Source organism: Ochotona curzoniae, unplaced genomic scaffold (assembly GCF_017591425.1).
Source record: "Ochotona curzoniae isolate NIBS_2020 unplaced genomic scaffold, NIBS_Ocur_1.0 contig_605, whole genome shotgun sequence".
NCBI classification, from domain to species: domain Eukaryota; kingdom Metazoa; phylum Chordata; class Mammalia; order Lagomorpha; family Ochotonidae; genus Ochotona; species Ochotona curzoniae.
Window position 1 is genome coordinate 573,700 of NW_024466491.1, and position 27,743 is coordinate 601,442.

At 60.2% G+C, this 27,743-nt stretch overlaps 1 protein-coding gene across 2 annotated transcripts; it reads left to right on the plus strand.

Annotated features, from left to right (window-relative positions):
• Nucleotides 1-31: 31 nt before the first annotated feature.
• Nucleotides 32-27,501, plus strand: CERS4 (ceramide synthase 4). Of its 2 annotated transcripts, XM_040990386.1 has the most exons (11): nucleotides 32-205; nucleotides 19,161-19,334; nucleotides 20,933-21,050; nucleotides 21,315-21,433; nucleotides 21,802-21,859; nucleotides 21,978-22,028; nucleotides 22,170-22,262; nucleotides 22,362-22,490; nucleotides 23,331-23,437; nucleotides 24,978-25,134; nucleotides 27,051-27,501. In XM_040990386.1, the coding sequence occupies exons 2-11, from the start codon at nucleotides 19,162-19,164 to the stop codon at nucleotides 27,231-27,233; spliced, it is 1,188 nt and encodes a 395-aa protein (XP_040846320.1). In that variant the 5' UTR covers nucleotides 32-205; nucleotide 19,161; the 3' UTR covers nucleotides 27,234-27,501. The 2 variants fall into 2 exon arrangements, with proteins under 2 accessions (XP_040846320.1, XP_040846322.1); XM_040990388.1 differs by lacking the exon at nucleotides 32-205 and having other exon boundaries at nucleotides 19,094-19,334.
• Nucleotides 27,502-27,743: the final 242 nt, after the last annotated feature.

The following is a 27,743-nucleotide window of genomic DNA, read 5'->3' on the forward strand; positions in this document are numbered from 1 at the left end:
CAGTCCCGCCCTGCGCGCCCCCTCCCTCCGGCCTCTCCTCCTTCCCGGGCACCCGGCCCAGGCCCCGCCAGGAGCAGCGGAGTCCGGCTGCTTAACCCTGGCCGCGCGTCTCGGCTGCTTCCCGGACTCAGCCGCCAGGCGCACGCCGTCCCCGCCCCGCCGCGCGTGTCCTCGGTGCGCCCCGGGCCCCCTGCACCCCCTCCAGGTGAGCCAGCGCCCCCTCGCCCCCTGCGCGGCAGGCTGGGGCCCACGCCTCCGCAGCCATGACTGCCCCTTGGATGGCCGCAGCCGCTCGGGGCCGGGGGACCCCATCACCCCAGAGACTGCCCTCCCTCGGGGGCTTCCCATCGCATCCGGGGCTGGGGGTCACGCTCCCCCACCACCCCGAGATGTCCTGGGCGCGCGGGATTTGGACGGGTGGTGAGCTGGTTGCGTGACCCAGCAGGAGGTCCGGCTGGGTGGACGCGCACGGCGCGGCCGGAGACTAGGTCGGGCCACGGCGAGTGCGTGTTGGAGCCCGCACGCCGCGCGGAGCCGCGTAGACGCCACAGAAACCAAGGGAAACGGAGCCTTGCCGGCGGGGCCGGGGACACGGCCTTGTCCCGGGCACTGGGATCGGGGGATGGGGTCCGCCTGGGCCAGGAGGGGAAGGCCTAGTGTGTGCATTTGCGGAAAAGCAGTGGGCGCAGGGAGGGAGGGCCGGGCCGGAGGGGGCCCTGCAGGTGCAGGGAGCGCGCAGGGATGCCAGTCGGGGTGGGTTGGGGTAGGGGAACTGAGATCAAACTGGGTCTCGGGAGCCAGCGGCCGCCCAGGGTGCAGGGGCTGGCGCAGGAGGGTGTGCTTGGCGCGGGCGAATAGAGGAGTGGTTGGGGCGGAAACCTCGGCCGGACACCCCCCCGGGCGCTGCCGTGCGAGGTGAGCAGGGGGTGGGGGGAGAGGAAAAAGTGCCCTGCAGATTTCCGAGCTGGGGCGGCTGGAAGTCCCGAGGACTCGTGGGTAACCCGGGCTTAGCAGCAGGTGCATGGCAAAGACGCTGTTGTGGCCCGGCCCGGGATGTGGGGGCCTGGGGAACACCTCAAGATGCGGAACGCGCCTGGAGACCCCCCCCAGTCTGAAACCTGGGCAAGCATAGGGGTCCCCGAAGAGAAGGCCTGGGGAGAGGTTGGCACGAGTCGAGGAGCCCTCTACCTCCCCGGGGGGGGGGCGGGTGGGAGAACATGCGTGGAGTAACTGTTGTGCATTAAGATGGGGGCGTGGGGGCCCGCTCCCTTCCTGCCATCCTCGCAGGCCAGGCAGGTAGGCTGGGGTGGGGGAGGCCAAGCCCATTGTTGTGGCCCTGCTGTGCCAGCTCACCTCTCCGGTCAGAGCAGCGGGGCAGGAGTGAGGCTTCACTCCATGAACTGACCTTGTGCCTCCAGGGAAGGCATTCTGACCCTCAGTTTGCTCGCCTGCGCAATGGGTTGGTAGTAACGAGGGCTGGGTAAGGACCGCAGGGAGAGGAGACACACTACTGAAGGGGTGGGTTGGGGTCATGATAGGAGGAAGGCTCCAGGGTCCCCCACCCCATCCCCTAGGGGGGTCCGATTCCTGCTCTCAGAGGTACCCACTCCCCCCCTCCGCCATCCCACACCCGTCAGGGCTGGTTGCAGACTGAGTGCTGGGTTGGCTCCGTGCCTGGCACAGAGAGAGAGAGAGAGAGAGAGAGAGAGAGAGCGCGCTCTGCCACCACGGTGGAGGGGCCAGCCTTGTGGCCTGCCCATATCTGGAGCAGATGGGAGAGAAGGGGCGTAGGTTGGTGGAGCTGCCCTGGGGTTTACCGTCTTGCCAGCACCCCCTGGGCTGCCCCCTTGCCTGCAGCCTGCACCCACACCCCTTGTCCCGCCAGGGTTGGAGGTTTGCCCTTGAGCCGATGACTTCATCTCCTCGTGCCTCAGTGTCTCAGCCTGTAAAATGGGCCTGTGAGCACTTGGCACCTCTTTAGGGAAAGCCCTGGGCCTGCGCCAGAACTTGAACTCAGTGCCTCTCCCCAGGAGAGGCCACCGGCCTAGGGGTTGAGATGCCACGTCTCCTCTCCCAGCACCCAGCACTGGCGTTTGATATCGGCTCTGTCCCCTCACGGCAGCTCCCTGCCAAGGGGGCAGTCTGGGATGCAGCAATTGGGGGCGCCAGTGCGAGTGGGGTCCATCCGTGCTGACTGCTGTCTGGCTGCTGTGGGCATTTGTGGGGTCAACAGCTCTCCTTCTTGCTCCCTCCGCATTCCTGGATGCATCCCACAGAGGCCTGGGAGCAGGGAGCCGGGGGTATCCCCCTGACTCAGCATGATGAGGCATCCGGGAAGCCAGCCTGGCAGAGGTGATGGACGGCTGGGTCGCTAGGGATGTCAATTAGTCGGAGAGCAGAACCGCCCATGAGGCGCCGTCCCCTACCTCCCCGCCACTGACAGGCTTGCCAGGATCACAGGGACAGACAGGGCCCAGCTGAGTCAGCCTGGGTAAGAAGGGCAGGAGCCAGGGGGTAGGGGAGTGGACCAGGTTTATAGACACCGACCTACCCAGGCCCAGGTGAGCCCCATGGAGCAGTGCGAGCCGCTCGGATCTGGGTGGACGCGAAGGTGGTGTACCCAGGGAGCAGCCGCCACAGCAGGAGCCGTGTGCACGCAGGTGAGGGAGGCAGAGAGCAGGTGGGTGGGAAGCGGAGACGGGAGGAGGTTGCAGGGTCCCAAGGCTTTGGGCCGTCCTCCACTGCTTTCCCAGGCCACAAGCAGGGAGCTGGATGGGAAGTGGGGCTGCCGGGATTAGAACCGGCGCCCCTATGGGATCCCGGCGTGTTCAAGGCAAGGACTTTAGCCGCTAGGTCACACTGTTCCGAGTCCCACCGACCAGTGAGTGGTAGGGATGCAAGGATGAGCGAAAGCTAAGCAGGTGTGTGTGTTAAGGTTGTCTCAGCCGCTCCCTCTGCCCCCTGTGGAACCCTGATGCATCACCTGGCCCCAGCCACTCTCCCTACAGCCACCCCTCACCTAGGCAAACCCCCCAAACCCTGCAGCTCCGCTAAGGGGGTTGAACTGTGTACTGAGCCAAGTCTTGCAGGGCTGGGAGCTGTCCCTGCCACGCCCCCCCCGGCCATGCTGCGGGGGGACCATGGCCCTAGGGCTGTGCTGCCCCAGCCCACCACCCTCCAGCCGGGCATCCTCCCCAGACGTGCTGACAAAGGCAGGTGCCAAGAGAGAAGATTATCACTATTTTCTGCACTGCTGTATCAGTTACGTGGCTCTTAACCGGGTGCCGTGAATCTGCCACGCAGGGCCCTGTCCCTCCCATGCTACCCCATATCGTATCTGCTCCATCATCACCCTCCCTCTCCCAGTTCAGAACCCCCTACTCCAACCCCTGGTCATCCCCTGACAGTGTGAAAGAAATAAAGAGGGCCTGGCGTGGTGGCCTAGCGGCTAAAGTCCTCGCCTTGAACGCACCGGGATGCCATAGGGGCGCCGGTTCTAATCCTGGCAGCTCCACTTCCCATCCAGCTCCCTGCCTGTGGCCTGTGAAAGCAGTCAAGGACGGCCCAAAGCCTTGGGACCCTGCACCTGCGTGGGAGACCCAGAAGTTCCTGGATCCTGGCTTCAGAACGACATAGCATCAGCCGTTGCGCTCACTTGGGGAGTGAATCATCGGATGGAAGATCTTCCTCTCTGTCTCTCCTCCTCTCTGTATATCTGACTTTCCAATAAAATAAATCTTTAAGAAAAAATGAAAGGCAGAAAGGGAGAGAGGTCTTTTATCCACTGGTTCGCTCCCCCAAATATGTATCGCACTTCGGGGCTGTGCCAGGCAGAAGCCAGCAGCAGCTCCATGCGGGTCTCCCACATGGGTGACAGGGGCCCAACCACTTGAGCCCGCACCTGCTGCCTGCCAGGGTGCACACGCACAGAGAGCTGGTTTGGAAGTGGAAGAGCCTGGCACCCTGTAGGGTGACCCCAAGGGCATCTGTATTGTTGTATTGAACCCTCACCCCGTATCGTGGTTTTCCGTCATTTTGTGCATAAAGCCCCGTTTCATATTATGGAGTTTTCCACGTGTGGTGTCAAATTGGGGCTCTCACAAGCGTTTGGCTTCCGATGTTTTCCAGACTGGGGACTTATGTATGTGCCTGTCCCACTTCTCATCCTGTCTGGAACAGCCATTCCACAATGGCAGATGTCTGTCCCGTCCCCTTGGTGTCCAGTAGGCGCCTAATCAATGTTTGTGCCACGATTGCGCATCTGGTGACCGTCAAAAAGGTTGAGTTAGGATGAACTGGGAGCATGGGTAGGAGCCCAGTCTCCATGTCTTCCTGCCTTTTGGGGCCCCTGCCTCAGTTTCCCCAGTGGTGCAACACGAGGGGGGGGGGGGCAGAAGCACTCCAAGTTGTTATTACAGTTCCCCCGGAAGTAGGGGACGGCTGGCAGGAGTGGAGATTAAGTCCGAGTTTGTCTGAGGCTCTTGGGATGGCTGAGTCCGAGATGGGACATTTAGGACTTTCCCATCTATTCCTAGAATTTTCCAGAAGCATGACGGGAGTGAGATGGCTTAGTTCAGGGCCTCTCCAAGCAGATGGCCTTGGAGCTGGAATCTGAGTCAGAGCCCAGCCTGGACACAGACAGGAAGGGGACATGCCTGCTGGTTGCCCCCCAAATCCTGCATGTCTGTCCCCCCAAGAAACACGCAAGATCCTGGATATAACCTAGGAGCCACACACAGACCCTGGGGACACCCGGGAAGGCTTCATGGAGGCGGCCTCAGGCTAGTTGCCCACCTGCCTGGTTAGCTGTACCAGGTGTCTGCTGGAATCACAATCAGGAATGCCGCCGAGCGAGGGCACAGCCGGGTACAGCCTGGCATCTGGATATGGCACACAGGTGCTGTTGCAAAGATTGAATGTTGAGAAGTCTAACACCTGGGAGAGGGTGGGATGGTGGGCAGGGCCAGGTCGCCTTGGGGATCTGGCAAGCTGGATCAGAAGCTCAGGGTGCCCCGCCTCCCTCGCCCAGAGATTGAGGCATGCGTTGGGAGCCAGTGCCTCCCCCTGACCGCGGGCCAAGCAGGAGCACGGGGCAGAGTCCAGGTCCATCTGTGATGCCTGTGCTTCGCCAGGTCTTGCTTCGCTGCCCCCTGCCTGCTCCCCTACCACAAACCGCCCTGCTGCTTCTGACTCAGCACTCTGAGCCCTGCCACCTCCTCATGACTGACCACGGAGTGACCTGCCGGAACGCGTGCTCACAGAATCTTTTTTCTGTTGGTTCGCTCCCCAAATGGCGACAGCGACCAAAGCTGAGTAAAGCTGAAACCAGAAGAAGTAGGAGCTTCTTCCATGCAGGTCTCCCATGCAGGTGCACAGAACCAAGGACTTGGGCTCTCTCCTCCTCCATTCCCAGGCCCGTAGTAGGGAATTGGGTTGGAAGTGGAGCAGCTGAGACTCGAACCCGCACCCTCTACGGGATGCTGGTGACACAGGCGGAGGCTTAGCTTGCTGAGCCATGCTGTTGATCCTCCTGTAGAATCTTCTGGAACCCTGTCACGTGTATGGCATTTCATTGGCCGAAATGCCTTGGTGGTGGGATCTCAGGGGGGGAGGGGGATGCAAATGTTGGCATTGAAAGAGGCTGAAGGAAGTGTGGGGGACAGTGAGGAGGCCTGGTGCCTGGTGTCCATGTCCTCTGTTGCCTTTCTCCTTCCCCCTCCCCTCCCCTCCAGCCCCCCATCCCCCAAACGCCAGGTCTTATCCATCCTGGCCAGAGCCGTTTTATTCCTTAATTTCTTTTTTTTTTTCCCCCTGCCCGAGGCCATTTGGATACTAATGACATCATTCGCGGGCCCTACAAAAATGATTGGCTTAACAAACCGAGCCAGTTATGGATGGGTTGGATTTCCAGTCCTGCCTGTTTGTGGGTTCCCTGGGCGGAGCCAGACTCTCTGAGGTCCCCACGCCCCCTCCACTCCTCTCCAACCCTCCAGGGGTGTGGCCTGCTTCCCCCATCACTGTTTATCCCAGAGCCCCGCCCTACCGAGCTAATCTAACCATTTTCCCAAAGCTGCCACCGCCTCTGGGTACCCAAACTGCCTCCTCTCAATGGCGTTAGTGTTAGGAGCAGGACATGTGCGTGAGTTTGGGGTTGGAAGGGGCATGGTTTCTGTGCCTGTATCTCAGCTCTGGTTCATCTGTCCATTGGTTGGTGGTGGTGGTCGGGGTGGGGTGGGGTGGGCGCGCGTGGGAGGGCAGCATCTGGCACCTGCTGGGTACCACATGGAGAGACCTGGCTACTGGGGCAAGCACTTACCCTGAAGGTTCTGGTAGGAGACTCCTAGGAGGAAGCGTGCGGTGTTGACGGAGGGGCTGCGGAGCCCTGCAGAGCTGCAAACGGGGGTGTTGGGGGGGTGTTGGGGACTGCAAGTTGAGGAGGAGTTGGGCATGAACAACGCCCCCTTCTGGTGTCTGGCTTTGAGTTGTGGCTCAGTCGCCAATTTCAGCTTTCTGCTGGCGCTACCCCGCAGGAGATCTGGCACCTTGACACTGCCTACCCACTCACCCATGTTATGGCCCCCTGTTATGGGGAGTGAGCCAAGGGGCTGTAGCCCTTACGCCCTCCCCTCTCTTTCCTCTTCTCTTTCTTTCCTGCTTTTGGGTAAATGAATGAGTGTTGAAAGCCCACGCTCTGCTTTGCAGCTTAGATGGTCGTGGATGGAGGGGCTGCACTGTGGCACAGGGGATTAAGCCGCCATCTGCAGTGCCCGCATCCCATTAATATGCCAATTCGTCAATCTGGCTCCCTAATCATGCTCCCTGAGAAGGCAGCGGGTGACACTTTAAGTTCTTGGGCCCCCGTCACCCATGTGGGAGACCCGAATGGAATTCCAGGCTCCCACTTCTGCCTGGGCCAAACCTGGCCATTGTAACCATTTGGTGAATGAAGCAGTAGATAAAAGTTTTTTTCTCCAATTCCTTCTGCTAACTCTGCCATTCAAATAAATATTTTTTTTGCATTAAAAAATTTTTATTTATTGTATTTATGGGCCCAATGCAATAGCTTAGTGGCAAAATCCTATCCTTGCATGTGCCAGGATCCCATAGCACTGTTTCATGTCCCGGCTGCTCCATTTCCCACCCAGCTCCCTGCTTGTGACCTGGGAAGGCAGCAGAGAATGGTCCAACACCTTGGGACCCTGTACCCATGTGGGAGACCCGGAAGAACTCCTGGTTCCTGGTTTCAGGTCAGTTCAGCTCTGGCTATTGTGGCCACTCGGTGGTGGCCTGGACAGGGAGTTAGACAAGGCCAGGCAGCGTAACAGGGAGAAGCCGAGGGCCCTGGATGCGCCAAGCGAGCGACTCCAAGACTCATGTCCATTCTGGCCACTCTCCAGCTCCTGGAGCCTGTGCGGATGAGTCAGCATCTCCAAGACCCAGTTTATTCATCTGAGACTTGGGCATAGCGGCACCATCCGTCCTGGAGCGTGGCTGGCATCCCCAACCGGGAGAGGTTGCACCGCGCCTGGGCTGGGGCTGGTGGTAATACTGTACTGACCCTGCTCCCAGTGCCTTGGGAAATCCCTGGTACCCGCTGTCACCAGGGGGCGGCAGAGGGACCCTACCACCATCAAAGATGGGAGCCCAGGGTCTGTCTTGGAAGGCAGGCAGTGACAGCCCCAAAGGGCTTTATTGTCATTGCAAGTTGGTTTTGTTCCGTGGGGATCTGGGGGTCGGGTGGGTCGGGGGCTCAGTCCCCACCAGAGCTGTCCCTGTGGAGTTCCTACCCAAAGTCCTCAAGCAGAAACTTGCGTTGCATCCTAAGTGCACTTGTTGAATGTCTAACATCACCATGGAATTGGATAGGTGGCCCGGTGGGTTAAGACCCCTTGCTCAGCTGGCTTTCCCAGCTCCCCACTCCAGCTACACACCCTGGGAAGCAGCCGGGGCTGGCCCCATTGCCTGGGCTCCTGCCGACCACCTGGGGAGACCCGGATGGAGCTCCAGCCTGGCCTGGCGCTGGTTCTTGCAGGCACGTGGGGAGTGTACCAGAGGATGCAAGATTCTCTCTCTCTCTCTCTCAAATATCAGTGTAGAAAATGGTCTTAGTGGAGACACATGCTTGAATGTTACTCAGCTTTTAAAGCAGAAAGTGCTGCCTGATGCCCTAACCCAGGTAAACACGGCGTGTTATGGGCAGGGAGGTAAACCAGTTACACAGGGACCAGTCCTGCTTCAGGGGGTCCCCAACATTGTTGCATGCATGGAGACAGAAAATAGTAGCCCAGGAGAGGTGCTGAGGAATGAGTGTGTCGTGAGGCCGGGACTTCAGTTTGGGGAGAGGAGATGGATGGTGAGGGTGATAAGCAGGTGCTTCGTGCCTGGAATGATGGGCTGTGTTTGTTTTGGATGCATTTAGTTGGAAGGCAGAGTAACCGAGAGAGAGAGAGAGAGAGAGAGAGAGAGAGAGAGAGAGAGAGAGAGAGAGATTAACTCCTGGTGCTGGTTCACTTCCCAAATGGCTGCAACAGCTCAAGTTTTGCACCAGGCTGCTGAAGCCAGGAGCCAGGAGCTTCTTCCAGGTCTCCCATGTGGATACAGGGTCCCAAACACTTGGGCCATCCTCCACGGTTTTCCCAGGCTACAAGGGAAGTAGCTGAATCAAAAGTGGAGCAGCTGGGAGTAGAACTGGCACGCCTATGGAATGTTGGAACCACAGGCTGGAGGAATAGCCTGTTGAGTCTTGGCATTGGCCCCGTCCCACCCAGCTCTGCTTGTTCATTCACTCTGCATGGTACTCACACAAGCCAGAACCAGCCAGGCAGGAGGCAGGGGACAAGAGCTCTAACTCCTAGAACCCCCACCTGGCACCTCCCAAGGTGGGCATGGACAACGAACAGAGTGGGACTTGAACCCAGGCACTCTGTATGGAATGTGGGTGTCCCATGCCCAAGAGGCGCCTCTGTCACTGTACCCAACGCTTGCCCCATAACCATTTGTTTTTAAGATTTATTTTTATTGCAAAGTCAGATGTACAGAGAGGAGGAGAGACAGAGAGCAAGATCTTCCATCTGATGGTTCACTCCCCAAGTGAGCACAACAGCTGGAGCTGAGCCGATCTGAAGTCAGGAGCCTCTACCGGGTCTCCCACACGCAGGTGCAGGGTCCCAAGGCTTTGGGCCGTCCTCCACTGCTTTCCCAGGCCACAAGCAGGGAGCTGGATAGGAAGTGGAGCCGCCATGACACGAACCAGATCCCAGCATTTCCAAGGGGAGGATTTAGCTGACAGAGCCATCCTGCTTGGCCCCACTCCAACCCCATAACCGATTTTTAAGTGCAAAGTTCAATATTGTTAAAACTGTTCACTCCGCGGTAAAACACATCTCCAGGTCACTTATCTCACAAGTTTGAACACTAACTCCTCTCTGCCCACTCCCTGGGCACCTGCAGCCTCCACTCCACTCTCTGTCTCTGTCTCTCTCTCATACACACACACTTAATTTGATCGTTCCGAGTCTCCAGTCTGTTTTATAGGCTGTAGTGTAAATATCTCATACGGACACCTGCTTGCGCTGGTTCGAGTCCCGGCTGCTCCACTTCCCATCCAGCTCCCTGCCTGTGGCCTAGGAAAGCAGTCGAGGACAGCCCAAAGCCTTGGGACCCTGCACCTGCGTGGGAGACCCAGAGGAGGTTCCTGGCTCCTTGCTTCGGATCCGGCTCAGCTCCAGCTGTTGCGGCCCCTTTGGGGAGTGAACCATTGGATGGAAGATCTTCCTCTCTGTCTCTCCTCTCTGTGTATCTGACTTTCCAAATAAAAATAAATAAATCTTAAAAGAGAGAGAGAGAGAGAATCTTGTCTTATTTCTTTGAAAGGTTGAGTGACAGCGGGGGAGAGACAGAGAAGAAATCTTTGAATCATTAGTTCATTTTCCAGAAGTTCGCAATAATTGGGCCTGAGCCAGGAGCCGGAACTTCTGAGTCTCCCACATGCCCGCAGGGGCCCAAGCACGTGGACCATCCTCCGCTGCTTTCCCAGGTGCGGGAGCAGGGAGCTGGCGAGAAAGTGGCACAGCTGGAAATTCCTTTCATTAACACTCATATATGGGATGCAGACGCCACAGGCAGGAGCTTAACCCACAGTGCCCCATCGTCGGCCCCAAGCTGTGTCTGGGTTTGCGCTACAATCCACTTCATTCGGAATTCTGTTGCCACGAGCTGCCCGACGTTTTCTTGTAGGTGCTCTCGGTCACATCCACGTGACTGAGGTGGCAGCTCCTAAGGTCACCTCTGCCTTTCTCCCACCTTTGGGTGCTCTGAGAACTGCTCCTTGTCGCCTTGAACCCGCAGCCGGGGGATGGATGGTCAGCTTTGTCATTAAGGTTCCAATGCACCACCCCGAGGTCCCTAAGTTCGGTTTCTGTCTCTGACTGCTAACTCCAGTTGAGCAGACTCTGCCTGGCAGGGAGCTGCAGGGAGATGCGTCCCTGCTACCCACCCACATGGGAGAGCCGGGAGGACTTCCTGGGTCCCAGCTCATCCACCTCCCCGCCCCCATTCAGTGATCCTGGGGCCAAGGTTAAGGACCACCTGGTCGGAGAGTGGCTGGGCTGGGAAGGCTTCAGCGCAGGGACCCCCAATTGCGTGGGGAAAGGACAAGGCTTGACCTGGGGGAGTGGCCTCAGGACCTTCCCCACACACACACACACACCCAAAGAGATCTCTGTTGGACAATGGCATCTCTTTGGAATGAGTCCAGAGCAGGTGCAGTGGGCGATGGAAGCTGGGGTTCTGCGGGCATGCAGCCCAGTTCACCCAGCCTGCTCTGGCATGGAGGGAGGACTCTGCTCCCCGCTCCCCCCCCCCCAGTTCAGCTCTTGCACCCTGAAATCTGAGAGGCTGGGGGCCGGGGAGGAGGTGCAGCCAGGAGCTCTGTGGTGAGGGGGCCACGCCCCTGTAGAGGCAGGTCCTAGGATAATGATGTTTTTCGTGGGGTCCTGGGTGAGCAACCCCTCTGAAGCCAGGTGGATTCCAGCCCTGACTGTTGCCCTGACCCCGTTTCTCTGAGACCCGAACCGGATGCTGGTGGCTTGGAGCCACGGCGTGATGGGGGGAAGGGTGGGTGGGGGAGTTCTTCAGTTGGGGATGTGGGTGGAGCGGAGACTAAGCATATCTGTTATAGAACCAAGGTTGTTGTTTTTTTCTAGAAAGTTCCACCACCCGAGCCAAGCTCCTCCCACCCTCCCACCTGTTCCGCTTGCTGCTTTGTCTCCTTAGCAAACACGGGAGTTGGCACCTCAGGGTGCTGCAGGCTGAGCCCTTCGTGCCCCTGAGAATATAGCAGTGCCCCTCGGAGTCCTTTGCTGTTGGGAAGTCTGTGCCTTGAGGGAGAATACTGCAGATACATAAGCGAGAATCTGGCCAAGCCACCGCTTGGGGGTTCAAGTCCCGGCTGCTCCACTTCCCATCCAGCTCCCTCCTCAGACGCCTGGGAGACAGTAAATGATGGGTGGCTCAAGTGCTGGCTGCCCCCCACATGGAGACCCCTTGCAGGACCTCCTGGCTTTGGAGTGGTCCTACCTGGCTTTTTTTTTTTTTAAAGAATTATTTATTTTATTGGAAAAGCAGATGTACAGAGAAGAGGAGAGACAGAGAGGAAGATCTTCCATCCGGTGATTCACTCCCCAAGCGGCCCCAATGGCTGGTGCTGTGCCGTTCTGAAGCCAGGAGCCAGGAGCTTCTCTCTGGGTCTCCCTCATGGGTTCAGGGTCCCAAGGCTTTGGTCCATCCTCGACTGCTTTCCCAGGCCACAAGCAGGGAGCTGGCTGGGAAGTGGAGCAGCCGGGATTAGAACCGGTGCCCATCTGGTATCCTGGCACATGCCAGGTAAGGATTTAGCCACTCGGCTATCATGCTGGGCCCTGAGTTGACTTTTTGGAGTGGCTGAGCTGGGTGAGGAAAAGGATGGGACAGAGTCCCTCCCCCACGGCAGCACTAAGCCTGGTGGCTTAGGAACCAGCAAGCAGTGGCCTTCAGGAATCTAGCCAGAAAGCGGGGCTGGGGGGTTGCGGGATGCCTGGGTGGAGCAAGGTGAAGCCCTTGGACCTGGGGTATCAGATGGGGAGCAGTGGCACCCGTGTTCTGTCCCTCTCCTCCGCTCTGGGAACCAGAAGCTGGCAGCAGCAGGGTCAGCCAGGGCCCCTGCTGCCAGCAGCCAGCCCCCCTGGCAGCTGGTCACGTGCGGGCCGCCTGGGGCCTCTCGCCTAGGAATCAGGTGACCCGAGGCAGCGGGCCAGGCTGTGTGTGTGTGTGTGTGTGTGTGTGTGTGTGTGTGTGTTTCTATCTCGTCTGGGATCTGGACTCGTTTCCCTCATCTCCAGCTGCACATAAAAACGCCTTCGGTCTCAGGTGGTTTTGCCAGGGTGGGTGGGCGGGGGAAGGGAAGGAGGAGGAGAAGATTCTAGGATTGTGACCCATCCCTCCCCCCTTCCCTCCTCCCCCCACCCCATACCAGCACAAAGCCCTCTCTCCCGTCCCCACCCCCACCCCCCAATCCGGGGATATTTTTAGGCACTTAAGAAGGATTATCAGCCGGTTCCCAGGTGGCAGAGGCGGGACTGGGAGCGAATCCAGGGTGGCCACCGGATGGAAGCCAGTGTGTGTGTGGGGGGGCTGGGGTACTATGTCCTCTGTGGCCCACCCATACCCCAAACTGTGCTGGCCCAGCCAGGAAGCCAGGACTCAGACATTGTTGGGGTCGGGGAGGGGAAGCCATAGACCCATGATCCATTTCAGGCTGCCAGAGCTGGGAAGAATGATCTAGAAGGTGTTACCCCACCCCACCCCTTCTCCTCTCCGTCTGTGAAAAGTAGTAAACCCCACCCCACGGTATTGGTCTCACTATACAACCGGTGGAAAATTGAGGCTGTGACCGGAATGCAATTAGGGCTGACACCTGATTCAGGGGTCCCCTCTCCCTGAGCCCCCACAGCAGCCTGGGAGAATCTCGGAGCAGTAGCTGGGCCCCAGGAGCTGGCAGGGCAGACGGGGAGCCCTGAGCCTCAGCCACCACCCGCCCCCTCTCCCTGTCCCTTCCCTCCCAGTTCAGGGCTTGGGCTCCGGGAGTGGAGCTGGGCCCCGGGCCAAACTTGCCTGGCTGGGCTCATAGCATTGTTTACACTTGTGGTCACTGGTTGGGGTGGGGACAGCGCACTCTCTCTCTCTCTCTCTCTCTCTCTCTCTCTTGCAGGGGACAGGCCTCTGTCTGCAGCCAGGGTCTGACCTGCCCTTGGGGGGGGGGTTCCTGTCTGGTTTACAAAAGACTTTTCTGGTCTCCCCCCAGGTCAGCTGTAAGGATTAGTGCTAATGTGCTTGGTTCAAACACACACACACACACACACACACACACACACACCCCTGTAAGATAGCCTTGAGCAGCTGGTAGCATCTTCGCAAGCTTGACAGGGCTAGGTCCCTGATAGTAGGGTAGGGGCAATCTGAGAGGGCCTCCTGGAGGAGGTGATGACCGCCACTGGGCTTTGAAGGATGCCCAGGGTTTGGCCAAGCAAACTTGGGGCAGGGACACCTGTGAGGGGTTCTGAGATGTAGCAAGGAGCAGTGTCGGGGCTGGGCGAATACTGAGGGTGGTCAGGTCAACCTTGCCTAGCCCCTGGATGAGATTAACCACTCCGAGGCCAGGCCCTGAGTCTTCCTGCTGGCTGGACCTCCTGGGCCTTGGGGGCAGGTCCACCTTGCCCACTGTCACACTATTGCCCGCTGGCTGGCATGCTGATGCCCTGCTGGGACAGCCCACCCTGCCCGTCCAGATTCCTACAACCCTGAAGGCAAACAGTTTTTTGCCAACAGGAATCTGTGTTGAACACGGATGATTGGTCCTGCCATCGTCCCCCTAAATGCTGCATTGCAGGAACTAGGTCATCCAGCAATGATTGAGGAAAGGGGAGCCAGCGCTGTGGTACAGCCACATGCAGCACACCCTCCTCCCCAAATAGGACCCATCCAGCCCCCTGCACGTGTGCCTGGGAGAACAGTACAAGCTAGAACTCAAGGGCTTGGGCCCCTGCATCTGTATGGGGAGACCCAGATGTAGCGACATCCGTTGGAGCCATTGGAAGGAGGTATTCCCCCGGATCTCCCGAGGATGGGGGCGCTAGGCGTTGCTCCAAGGGCGATGGGAGGTACCCCATCCACCTCATGGGGCTGAGTGACACAGGGCACGCCTGCTCCCACCCTGGACTCAAGAGCTCAGCGACTTCTGCTTCCTTTAGGAGTCTCCCCACTTGGGGGGAATCATCCACCTCACCTCCCAACGCCTCCCTGGTCCCCTCTGCTTCGCGCAGACGTACCCCTAGCCCACTGCAGGTGGATTTCAGGTCCCCAGTCAGCTGCTCGTGCTCCCCAGTCTCCTAGCTCACACCGCCTGTTCTTCCAGTGTCTCCAAGGGGCTCATGCTGCTAGCTGGGGAGACCACAGAGGAAGGGGCTGCCGACGCCCCTAGAGCTTCTGGCTTGCAGGACCCGGAACCCTCTGCTGGCAGAGCCTCCTCCAGAGAGGATGGCGCTGCCCTGCCCTCCCTGGTGATGAAGGGGCCAGCGCTGCTAAAAGCTGCAAGGTTTACCACCCGGAGGAAGCCAACATAAACACTGCGGTGGCTGGGCTGGCTTTTGAATCGCACAGAAATGGGCTGTGCAACGTTCCTCCCCGTCGCCTGCCCGCTCAGCCTCTGTTTTTCACCAGAGTCTTCCATATTTTTTTCTTGTTATTTTTAATAAATGAAATTTATTCCTTTAATTATTGAAGAGATTTTTAAAAAAAAGATTTACTTCTTTTATTTATTTACTTTTGTTTAAAACTTAAAGACATTTCTTTTTATTGGAAACGCAGGTCAGATTTATGGAGATAAGAAAGACAGAATTTCATCCACCTAGTCACTCCCCAAATGGCCAGAGCTGAGCCGATCCGAAGCCAGGAGCCAGGAGCTTCTTTCTGGGTCTCCCACGCGGGTGCAGGGTCCCAAGGCTTTCGGCCGTCCTCCACTGCTTTCCCAGGCCGCAAGCAGGGAGCTGGATGGGAAGTGGAGCAGCCGGGACACGAACCGGCGACCATATAGATGCTCGCACCACAGAGAGAGGTTTAAGTTATACGCCTGACCCCAAGAGAGATCTTTTATCTGCTGATTTACGCCCCTTTGCTTCAAATGCTCATGAATTTCAGGACAGGGCCAAGATAAGGACTGAAGCCAGGCGTGCCATCCAGGCTTGCCAGACGGGAGCGGTCAGGGGTCCTAGAACTTGAACCATCAATGGTGCCTGCCAAGGTATGCATTAGCCGGAAGCTGGAATCAAGAGTGGACCTAGCACTTGACCCTGGGACCTGGTAGGGGTATAAACATCCCAAATGCTTGCCCACCATGACATACAACACCCCCTAAACATGTGCTTCCAAAAGTTCACACACAAAAATGGAATTTAAACAAAAAATTGATGGTCCTCGCCTTGCATGCCCGGGATCCCATATGGGCGCCGGTTCTAATCCCGGCAGCCCCGCTTCCCATCCAGCTCCCTGCCTGTGGCCCGGGAAAACAGTGGAGGACGGCCCAAAGCTTTGGGATCCTGCACCCGTGTGGGAGACCCGGAAGAGGCTCCTGGCTCCTGGCTTTGGACCAGCATAGCATCGGCCGTTGCACTCACTTGGGGAGTGAATCAATCATCGGATGGAAGATCTTCCTCTCTGTCTCTCCTCCTCTCTGTCTATCCATCTTTCCAATAAAAATAAAATAAATCTTTAAAAAAAAATGGAAGGACTAATGTTGGGATGGCAGCCAGTTAAGCTGCAGCCTGCCGTGTTGGGCATCTTGTCCCAGCCAGGGAGGCAACAGGTGGTGGATGGAACAGGTGCTTGGGCCCCTGCGACATCCGTGGGAGACGCAGAGACAGCTCCTTGTCCCCTGGCTTCAGGCGGCACAACCCTGGCTCTCTGGGCCATTCGGAGGAAGAAGCCCATTAATGGAAAATCTCTTGGTGCGCCTCTCCTTTCTCTGTCACGCTGCCTTTCGAATAAATAAATTTCTTTTTTTAGAAAACTAAGTTTAGTTTGAGGCCAAAAAAAAGTCTCAAAACCCATAGAGTACCTAAATGAAACTCATACACACACACACACACACACACCATTTTGCTTAGCTATGTAATTTTGTTCCTGATGAGAACACTTAAAATGTGTTCTGTACACACTTTGGAATATATAATAGGCTGTTAGAAAATATATACATGTGTATATTTGAAAGCTAGAGTTACAGAGAGGAGGGGAGACGGAGAGGAAGATCTTCCGTCTGATGATTCTCTCTCCCCAAGTAGCTGCAACGACCAGAGCCGAACCAATCTGAAACCAGGAGCCAGGAGCTTCGTCTGGGTCTCCCACGCAGGTCCCAAGGCTTTGGGCCGTCCTCCACTGCTTTCCCAGGCCACAGGCAGGGAGCTGGATGGGAAACAGGTCCACTGGGATTAGAACCGGCGCCCCTATGGGATCCCGGCGGTGCTTTCAAGGCGAGGACTTTAGCTGCTAGTTGGCGCCCGGCCCAGAGCAGCATGACTTTAAACCTCAGTTCTCCTGTAAAGGCTGCCCCAGATACATTGTTGCTAACTGCAGCAACTTTGTAGAATGTTTTGAATAACGGAAACTATATCCTACAACCAGCACCTTCTCTCCCACTCCACAGACCCTGTCTCCTTCTTTCTTTCCTTTTCTTTTTTTTTTTTTTTAAGGAGTTTTAATGCTGGGCCTGACATAGTGGCTATGTTCTTCCTTTTATGCACCAGGATCCCAGATGGGTGACAGTTCGTGTCCCAGCTGCTCCACTTCCCATCCAGCTCCCTGCTTGTGGCCTGGGAAAGCAATGGAGGACGGTCCAAAGCCTTGGGACCCTGCACCTGCGTGTGAGACCTGGAGGAAAAAAAAAAATTTAATAGCTCCATTGATTTGAGAGGCAGAGAGAAAAGAGAGAGAATTTGATACCATCAGGCTTGGCGCAATAGCCTAGTGGCTAAAGTCCTTGCCTTGTACGCACTGGGAATTCCATATGGGCACCGGTTCGTATCCCGGCAGCCCCGCTTCCCACCCAGCTCCCTGATTGTGGCCTGGGAAAGCAGGCCTGGGCCGTCCTCCACTGCTTTCCTACATGCATTAGCGGGGAACTGGATGGGATGCGGAGCAGCCAGAATACAAACCACGCCCATATGGGTTGCTGGCGCTTACAGGTGGAGCATTAGCCATTTGAACCATCGGATCAAGAGGAGCCCATTTTTGATGGACTCCTTTGCAGGCAGCCCTGGGAGTCTCCTGTAGACATCTGTTTATTCGTCTCTTATCTGCATCCTGGAGCCTACCTGGCAGGTACAAGGCCAAGGACATCGCTTGCCTGGATGGGTAGATGGCTGATGCATGGATAAATGTAGGGGTACGTTTATGGCTGGGTAGGTAACAAGATCAGGAAATGGGAGAATGGACAAATAAATGAGTGGCCCCTCGATCTGGGCCTGCTTGGCCTGTGTGGCAGGTCAGAAGTACACCCTGCACATGTCCCCGGGGCAAACTCCTGACAATGGTTTCAGCTAACCGGAACCTCAACCTGGCCTGGTCATACAGACGAGGGCGGTGGGCAGCGCCCTGGTCACTCTTCCCTGTCCTTGGACAAGCTGTGTTGGGACATCCTTGATAAACAACTCAGTCAGGTGCAGTCCGCTTTAACTGCCAACCTTTTCGTGACCCGCAGCCTACCTGCCAGGCGTGAGTGTCGCGTGTGACCTGTGACATGATTGGAGCATCTGGGGAAGGAGATGTGCCTTTTAGCCAATGACAGGGTGGGCGGGCTGCCAGGGGTCTGTATAAATCTGTGGAAGTTTGTACTTGCATTACAATAAATGGACATACTCAGACCGTCCTCGGTGGTTCTTGCAGCTCAACACCGTCGTCTCACCGCCCCCGCTCGGTGGTCGTGGGGGCCTTGCGGGTCAGGAAACCCGCCCCCCCCCAAAGAAATGGAGGAGGAAAGGAGATGCATGGAGCGGGATTGATGTGCAGGGTGGGGTGGGCAGGTGTTCAGATGGGTGGAAGGATGGATGGATGGATGGATGGATGGAGGAGGATGGACTGGCAGAGAGATGATGGGTTCCTAGAGGATGAGAAAACAGCTGGAAGGATGGACAGGTGGAAGCATGGGAGGATGGCCATGCGGGCGGATGTCTGGAAAAGGTGGACAGAAAGACAGTGGGTGGACGGCGGGGGAGCAGGTGGATGGAGGCGTCCGCCCTGGGTGGATGCCGGGGGAGCAGGTGGATGGAGACGGCCCCCTGGGTGGACGGTTTGTGAGCAAATGACTTCCTGTTGCTGTGCTCAGCAGGTGCTGGGCTCAACCACTTGTTGAGCTATAATAAGCAGGGGCGGAAGGAGGGGGAGGACGTATCTGGCTGGTTTTAACTGCTGCTTCCAGACACACTGCCCCCTCCTAACCACCGGCCGGCCTCTGGGCTAGTGAGCGAGCCAGCAGGCAGCCCCCACATCCACCCCCCCAAAGGACTGGCTGGGGAGGGGGACTGTGGGTCTGTGTGCCTCTTGCATCATGGGGTGGCACCTGGCCTGGGCAGCATCCTGGACTGGAAAGCTGTGGGACACGTCGGGCCTTCATTCCATGATCCCAGGCAGGCCCTCCCTTGGTGTGTGCCTCCCACCCCGTCTCCTGTCACCTGTTTGGCATCTGGAAAGTGTAGGGAGAAACAGCTGTGAGTGTGTGAAGCAACTCGCATGGTCGCTGTGTCCTGGTCAGCAAGATAAGCGCTTGAAAAAGATTTATTTCTGTTTGATAGGGAGAGTTACAGAGAGAGAAAGAGAGAGAGAGATCTTCCACCTGCAGCTTCATTCTTCAGATGGTCACAGTGGCCAAAGCTGGGCTGGTCCAAAGCTAGGAGCTTCTTCTCAGTCTCCCGCATGGAGGCAGGGACCTAAGACTTTGGGGTCATCTTCCGCTGCTTTCCCCAGGGCATATTAGCAGGGGAGCTGGATGGGAAGTGCAACAGCCGGGATTTGAACCAGTATCCGTTATAGGATGGCAGCGCCTGCAGGTGGACACTGAACCTGCTCTGTGTCCGCAGGATGCTCTCCAGCCTGAATGACTGGCTCTGGCAGGAACACATCTGGCTGCCCCCCAACAACTCCTGGGCGCAGCTGGAGGACCGCGATGGCCTGGTTTTCGCTCACCCCCGGGACCTGCTGGCCTCACTGCCTGTGGCGCTGGCCCTGGTGGCCGTGCGTGTCATCTTCGAGAGGTAAGTGTCCTCCCGCCAGGCCAGGTCACTGCCTGGAGCGTCCCTGGCTTCCTCCTGCCCCTCACACTGCCATGGTCCCCCACCTGTCCCTGATGGCCATTTTATCCCCCCATCACTCACCTCAAGGGATCCCTGCCTCTAAGACCCCCTCCTTTGCCCTAGCCCTGACCCACTGGGGCATGGGGGGGGGGACTTGAACCCTGGGCTGCCCTGACATTGAGCTTCCTGCTGGGTAGCTGGATCCCCACCGTGTGGTCTTGGGTGCCCTCTCCTGGAAAACGTGGGGATTGCCTAGGGACGTGACTCCATCCCCAGGTCAGGGCTGGAGTGGTTTTTTTGCGGGTTTTTAAAAATGTACTTGTTTTTATTGGAAAGTCAGATTTTTACAAAGGACACACACACACACAGATCTTCCATCCCCTGATTTACTCCTCAAGTGGCTACAGCAGCCAGTGCTGAGCCTGTTCGAAGCCAGGAGCCTCTTCTGGGTCTCCCACACAGGTGCAGGGTCCCAAGGTTTTGGGCCGTCCTCCACTGCTTTCCCAGGCCACAGGCAGGGAGCTGGATGGGAAGTGGAGCCACTGGGATTAGAACCGGTGCCCATATGGGATTCTAGCTCATGCCAAGCAAGGACTTTAGCCACTAAGCTACCACGCCAGGTCCTCGGCTGGAGTTTAGTGTCATGTTTATTATGTTGTGTCTTGCGTTTAGCATGTGGTTCTTTGCAGGATATATTTGTCGCATCAACAGATGCATAATATTTTTCCCTCTAGATTTTAATACGAACTCTTCAGGCTCAAGATATATATATATATAGCTTTTCTTTTCTTGCAAAGTTACTTATTTTTACTTGAAAGAATTATGGGGGCGTGGGCAGGGGGAGAGACAAAATTGAAAGTGGAGCTGACAGGACTTCAACCGGCTGGGAAACACGGTAGCTAGGACTCGCACAGGCAGGCACCCCAACCCGGGAGGGGTTCCAGACAGCAGCTTCGTGTGCTGCACCCCCAAATCCTGCCTTTGGGGGTTACTCTTGAAAATGTTCTACTCCTGCCTTCATAGTTTGATTTTCCAGTGTGATTTCGGGGAAGAGGGAGGTCATGGCCCCATGATGGCTGACCAGTTGTTGACTGCTGAGTGCGACCCGGGTCCAGGCGCTGACCCTCTCCTGCTGGGCGCTGTGCCCATCTTGCCCTGCTCGGCCCCTGCTTGGACAGCAGGCAGAGCCCTGCCCCTGCCGCCTGTCCCACCCTGTCCCGTGCCCTGTGCCTGGGATGCCCCCTGCCCCAGCCCCCTGTCCTGCGCCCCCATGTCTGGATACCCCCTGCCCTGTACCCCAGCTGCCCCCTGCCCCATGTCCCGTGTCTGGATGCCCCCTGCCCTGTACCCCAGCTGCCACCTGCCCCATGTCCTGTGCCCTGTGCCTGGGGTGGCCCCTGCCCCGTAACCCAGCTGCCCCCTGTCCCGTGCACCGGCTGTCCCCAGCTGCCCCTTGTCCCATGCCCCAGCTGCTCCATGCCCCCAGCCGCCCCTGCCCTGTGCCCCCGGCCGCCCCCTGCCCCTGCCCTCCTCACTGCCGCCTTCTCCCCCCTCTGCAGGTTCGTGGGCCTGCCCCTGAGCAGGTGGCTGGGCGTGCGCGACCGCGGCAGGAGGCAGGTGAAGCCCCACGCCACGCTGGAGAGACACTTCCTGGCTGCGGGGCCGAGACCCGAGGAGGTGAGCGGCCTCCCTGTGTGCCGGGTTCGAGGCCAGCCAAGGGGCATCTCCATGGCGGGTCCACCTGGCTGCCCCGCCCCCGGGACGAGGCCCTACCCACTTGCCTTCCAGGGGGCCAGGCCTTCAGATGCCCTGCCGGGGGGGGTGGGGGGGGCCGGGGGAGGCCAGGAAGGTCCAGGGGAGGCCCATGGGAGGCCCCGGAGGGGTCGTGGAGGACACTGCTGCTCCTGGGGCCTCTCTGACCTCAGCTTGGCCCCTGCCCAGCCCCAGCTGGCTCTGCTGGCCGCCCAGTGCGGCCTCACCCTGCGGCAGACTCAGCGCTGGTTCCGGATCCGTCGGAACCAGGATCGGCCTTGTCTGACCAAGAAGTTCTGCGAGGCCAGGTGAAGTCTGGGAGGGGGCCGGGGGTGGCCGAGGGCAAAGGGCCGCCCGGGGTGGCCGGTGGCCTCAGCCGCCTGTGAGGGGACGCCAGGGGTGGCCGGGGATGGCCGGTGGTTGCCCGGGGTGGCCGGTGGCCTCAGCCACCAGTGAGGGGACGCCGGGGATGGCCGGTGGTGGCCGGGGGTGGCTGGGGGTGGCCAGGGGTGGCCGCGGGTGGCCACGGGTGGCCAGGGATGGCCGGTGGTGGCCGGGGGTGGCCAGTGGCCTCAGCCGCCAGTGAGGGGACGCCGGGGATGGCCGGTGGTGGCCTGGGGTGGCCGGGGGCAGCCGGGGGTGGCCGGTGGCCTCAGCCGCTCCATCCTGCCCACAGCTGGAGGTTCTTCTTCTATCTGTGCTCTTTCGTTGGGGGCACGTGGGTGCTGTACCATGTGAGTACCCCCCGCTGTGCACCTGCTATCCCTCCCCCCAGCCTGCCGGGAGCCCCCAGGGGTCCTCCCCTCCCCCCCCAGGCCTGGTGCAACCTCGGACACTTGTCCCTCCCCGCAGGAGTCGTGGCTGTGGGCACCGGTGATGTGCTGGGATAATTATCCAGAACAGGTGAGTGACTGGGGGTGCCCAGCCCAGCCTCACCCAGCAGGGGACTAGCTGCGGTGTGTGTGTGTGTGTGTGTGTGTGGGTGTGGGGACCCGGCCCAGGGGTCAGTGGCTGGGGCGCTGACCCCCCGCCCGCCCTGCGCAGGCCCTGAAGCCGGGCCTGTACTGGTGGTACCTGCTGGAGCTGAGCTTCTACATCTCGCTGGTGATGACACTGCCCTTTGACATCAAGCGCAAGGTGAGCTGGAGGGGAGCAGCTGCTGCAGGGGCGAGCGCAGGGGCAGGGCGGCACCCCGAGAGCCCCCCGAGCTGTGATCCCCCTCCCCATCTCCCGCAGGACTTCAAGGAGCAGGTACTGCACCACTTGGTCACCATCCTCCTCATCACCTTCTCCTACAGCGCCAACCTGCTGCGCATCGGCTCCTTGGTGCTGCTGCTGCACGACTCGTCTGACTACCTGCTGGAGGTGAGGCCACGCCCCCTGGAGGTGAGGCCCCGCCCCCAGGGAGTGAGCCCCGCCCCCAGGGAGTGAGTCACGCCCCCTGGAGGTGAAGCCACGCCCCTGGGAGGTGAGGCCCCGCCTCTGGAGGTGAGGCCACGCCTCCATTGAGTTAGCCACGCCCCTGGAGGTGAGGCCCCGCCCCAGAGGTGAGGCCATGCCCCCAGGGAGTGAGTCACGCCCCCAGGGAGTGAGCCACGCCCCCTGGAGGTGAGGCCCCTCCCCTGATGGTGTGAAGCCCCAGCCCTGATGGTGTGACCCGCCCCTGGGGAGGCTAAGCCACGCCCCCAATGGTGTGAGGCCCCGCCCCAGGGAGAAGCCCCACCCCTGGGAGGTGAGACTCCGCCCCCAGTGAGAGACTCCGCCCCACAAGGTGAAGCTCCGCCCCCGAAGATGTGAAATCCCTCCCCTGGGGAGGCTAAGCCACGCCCCTGATGGTGTGAGGCCCCACCCCAGGGAGAAGCCCCACCCCCGGGAGGTGAGACTCCACCCCCACAAGGTGAAGCCCCGCCCTGAGGCTGTGAAGCCACGCCCCTGATGGTGTGAGGCCCCGCCCCAGGGAGAAGCCCCACCCCTGGGAGGTGAGACTCCACCCCCACAAGGTGAAGCCCCGCCCTGAGGCTATGAAGCCCCACCCCTGATGGTGTGACCCGCCCCTGGAGAGGCTAAGACACGCCCCCGATGGTGTGAGGCCCCGCCCCAGGGAGAAGCCCCAACCCTGGGAGGTGAGACTCCGTCCCCAGCGAGAGACTCCGCCCCTTTCCTCCTGGCTCCTCCCCCCTGCAATGTCTCTGCCGCCCTCCCCAGGCCTGCAAGATGTTCAACTACACTCGCTTCCGGCTGGCCTGTGACGTGCTCTTCGTGGTCTTCTCCCTCGTCTTCTTCTACACCCGCCTGGTGCTCTTCCCCACCCAGTGAGCCTGCCCTGCTGAGGAGAGGGCGGGTGGGGGGCCTGGGGGCCGCAGGGAGACACAGGCAGTGGGGGGACGGGGGATGTGGGCCGTGCAGAGCCCAGGTGGCAGGGGGACAGCTGGGGGACAGGTGTGTGCGTCCGTCGGGCTGCCAGCTCAGGGGACAGCTGGCCGTGTGCGCCCGTCGGGCTGCCAGCTCAGCTGCTCCAGCACCGAGACCCCCCACCCACCCAAGGGAGCCACGTGGGTGCATGCGCTGGTGGCTGCAGAGGGAACAGCCAGGAGGCAGCTGGGCCAGGCCGGGCTGCACCGGGCCAGCCCCACGGATTGCAGGGACTGCCTGGGCATAGGAGGGGCTCCTTGCGGGGCAGCGGGCGCCCCTTCCTCGTCCAGCAGAGATGAGAGGCCATAGCGAGGGCACCAGGCCCCGGCGGGGGGCACCAGCCCCTGGCAGCATGTCGGGATGGGACCGCCCTGTGTGTCTGCGGCGGTGACAAAATGGTGACAGGTGGCAAGGTGGAAGACATTCAGGCACATTCTCTGGCTGGTGTCAGGTTGCCTGCTGATGGGGAAGGGCTGAGGGGACAGCTGGAATACGGAAGAGTGCTGGGGGGTCAGGGGCTCAGCATAGCCTGGTGAGACACTGCCTGGACACCCCACATCTCACGCCCAGGTGCCTCGTGTCCGCTTCCCCATCCAGCTCCCTGCCTGTAGCCTGGGAAAGCAGTGGAGGACGGCCCAAAGCCTTGGGACTCCGACCCATGTGGGAGAAGCTCCTGGCTCCTGGCTTCGGATCGGTGTAGCACCGACCGTTGCAGTCACTTGGGGAGTGAATCAACAGCTGGAAGATCTTCCTCTCTGTCTCTCCTCCTCTCTGTGTATCTGCCTTTCCAATAAAAATAAAGAAATCTTTGGTGGAGGGGGAAGAGGTTTATTTATTTGTACTGGAAACATTTACAGAGAGAAAAGACATCAGAGAGGAAGATCTTCCGCAGTGGCCGGAACTGAGCCGATCTGAAGCTAGGAGCCAGGAGGCTCTTCCTGGTCTCCTTAGCAGGTGCAGGATCCCAAGGCTTTGGGCCGTCTCCGACTGTTTTTCCAAACTACTGGCAGGGAGTTGGATGCGAAGTGGAGCAGCTGGGACATGAACCGGCATCCATAGGGATTCCACTGCATGCAAGGCGAGGATTTAGCTGCTAGGCTATCGCGCCAGGCCCCGCCTCTGAATTTTCGTTTAGCTAACAGGCAGAGAGAGAGGCGGGGGTGGGTAGAGAGACGGATACTGTCTGTCCGCTGGCTCACTCTCCAAGTGCCTGCGACAGCCAGGGCTGGGCCAGGCCAAAGCCAAGATCCTGGAAGCCCATCCTGGTCTCTCCCGTGACTGGCAGAGGTCTGAGCACCCAGGCCAAACCCTGCTGCATCAGCCGGGCGCTGGATGGGATGTGGAGCTGGCAGCATCCTGAGACAGGCGTGACCCCGGGGAGGGAGACCTGAGGGGGCTCCGATGCCTGCTGATGCCCATCCCTCGCTCTGTGCCCTGCAGGATCCTCTACACCACCTACTACGAGTCCATCGTCAACAGGGGCCCCTTCTTCGGCTACTATTTCTTCAACCTGCTGCTGGCTCTGCTGCAGCTGCTGCACGTCTTCTGGTCCTGCCTCATCCTGCGCATGCTCTACAGCTTCACCAAGAAGGGCTGGGTAGGTGTGGGGGTGAGGGGCGGGGAGGTCCAGCACGGGTCAGCTCCACCATGCCGGCCCGAGTTCCTGCCTGGCCACGCCCCGACAGCATGCCAGGCTCCCCTGACCACGGCCTGCTGAGACCCACCCAGGCCCACACTGACCATGCCCTCCTGAGCCCCACACGCCCACCCTGACCATGCCCTGCTGAGCCCACCCTGACCATGCCCTCTTGAGCCCCACACGCCCACCTGAGCCCACCCAGGCCCACCCTGACCACACCCACCCAGGCCCACCCTGACCACGGCCTCCTGAGCCCACCCACACCCACCTGAGCCCACCCAGGCCCGCCCTGACCACACCCACCTGAGCCCACCCAGGCCCACCCTGACCATGCCCTCCTGAGCCCCACACGCCCACCTGAGCCCACCCAGGCCCACTCTGACCACATCCACCTGAGCCCACCCAGGCCCACCCTGACCACACCCACCCAGGGCCACCATGACCACGTCCACCTGAGCCACCCAGGCCCACCCTGACCACACCCACCCAGGCCCACCCCGACCACGCCCACCTGAGCCACCCAGGCCCACCCTGACCACACCCACCCAGGCCCACCCTGACCATGCCCTCCTGAGCCCCACACGCCCACCCTGACCATGCCCTGCTGAGCCCATCCATGCCCACCCTGACCATACCCACCCAGGCCCACCCAGGCCTGCCCTGACCACGCCCACCCAGGCCCACCCAGGCCCACCCTGACCATGCCCTCCTGAGCCCACCCTGACCATGCCCTCTTGAGCCCCACACGCCCACCTGAGCCCACCCAGGCCCACCCTGACCACACCCACCCAGGCCCACCCTGACCACGGCCTCCTGAGCCCACCCACACCCACCTGAGCCCACCCAGGCCTGCCCTGACCATGCCCTGCTGAGCCTATCCATGCCCACCCTGACCATGCCCTCCTGAGCCCCACACGCCCACCTGAGGCCACCCAGGCCCACTCTGACCACATCCACCTGAGCCCACCCAGGCCCACCCTGACCACACCCACCCAGGGCCACCATGACCACGTCCACCTGAGCCACCCAGGCCCACCCTGACCACACCCACCCAGGCCCACCCTGACCATGCCCTCCTGAGCCCCACACGCCCACCCTGACCATGCCCTGCTGAGCCCATCCATGCCCACCCTGACCATACCCACCCAGGCCCACCCAGGCCTGCCCTGACCATGCCCACCCAGGCCCACCCAGGCCTGCCCTGACCACGCCCACCTGAGCCCACCCAGGCCCACCCTGACCATGCCCTGCTGAGCCCCACACGCCCACCCTGACCATGCCCTGCTGAGCCCATCCATGCCCACCCTGACCACTCCCACTTGAGCCCACCCAGGCCCACTCTGACCACACCCACCTGAGTCCACCCTGATCACACCCACCTGAACTCACCCACACCCACCTGAGCCCACCCAGGCCCACTCTGACCACACCCACCTGAGCCCACCCAGGCCTGCCCTGACCATGCCCTGCTGAGCCCATCCATGCCCACCCTGACCACACCCACTTGAGCCCACCCAGGCCTGCCCTGACCACACCCACCTGAGCCCACCCAGGCCCACCCTGACCATGCCCTGCTGAGCCCATCCATGCCCACCCTGACCACGCCCACCCAGGCCCACCCTGACCACGCCCACCAAGCCCTGCCCTGACCACGCCCACCCAGGCCCACTCTGACCACACCCACCTGAACTCACTCACACCCACCCGAGCCCACCCAGGCCCGCCCTGGCCACGCCCACCCAGGCCCACCCTGACCACGCCCACCAGGCCCACCCAGACCAGCCCACCCAGGCCCGCCCTGACCACGCCCACCCGAGCCCACCCAGGCCCGCCCTGACCACGCCCACCCGCGCCCACCCATCTCCATTCCTCAGATGGAGAAGGACATTCGCAGCGACGTGGAGGAGTCCGACTCCAGCGAGGGCGAGCCGGCCGCGGGGCACCCACAGCTGAGCAACGGCGCTGCGCGAAGGCCCGGGCCAGCCCCCGAGGACACCGAGGGTCCCCGGAGCCGGGCAGCTGGACGCCTGGCCAACGGGCACGCAGCAGCCACATAACCCAGCAGGACACTGGCCGGGCCTCCTGCAGCCTGGTCTTTGGGGGGACTAAGGCTGGTGGGCCTCCTCGGGTCAGCTCCCAGGAGACAGGGAAGGCCCCGTCCCAGGGGGCAGCAGGGCTGGTGATCTGTCTCCGGCCCCGTCCTTGGTTCCTCACACCTTCCCTCCATCTTTCCACACAGCTGGCCAGAGCCACCTGCGGTCTGGGGCCGGGTGGTGGGTGCGCCCTGGCTCAACGGGGTCCAATAAAACCTGAACCTGAACTGAATTTTCTACCTGAAGACTTGCGTCCCTGGCATGGCTGCTTCTCCATCCCCCCCCACCCCCGACCCCCAGAGGTCTAAGACAACCATGCTGTCTCCCTGCCCCACACTGGTACCCCAGACCCGTCCCTGACCCCCTCAAGGGTGCCTTAGCTGAGCCCCCTGTGTGCCTCCCACCTGAGCCAGCTGCCTGCCCCTCGCCCCCATCCGGGCATCACAGAGCAGGCTCTAGGCACCTGCCGACCCG

Bases quoted from the DNA above. Each gene is read 5' to 3' on its own strand.
- CERS4 (XM_040990386.1), top strand. From the start codon at position 19,162: ATGCTCTCCAGCCTGAATGACTGGCTCTGGCAGGAACACATCTGGCTG. The intron at 19,335-20,932 runs GTAAGTGTCCTC...CCCCCTCTGCAG, and splicing joins GTGCGTGTCATCTTCGAGAG to GTTCGTGGGCCTGCCCCTGA. The intron at 21,434-21,801 runs GTGAAGTCTGGG...TCCTGCCCACAG, and splicing joins AAGAAGTTCTGCGAGGCCAG to CTGGAGGTTCTTCTTCTATC.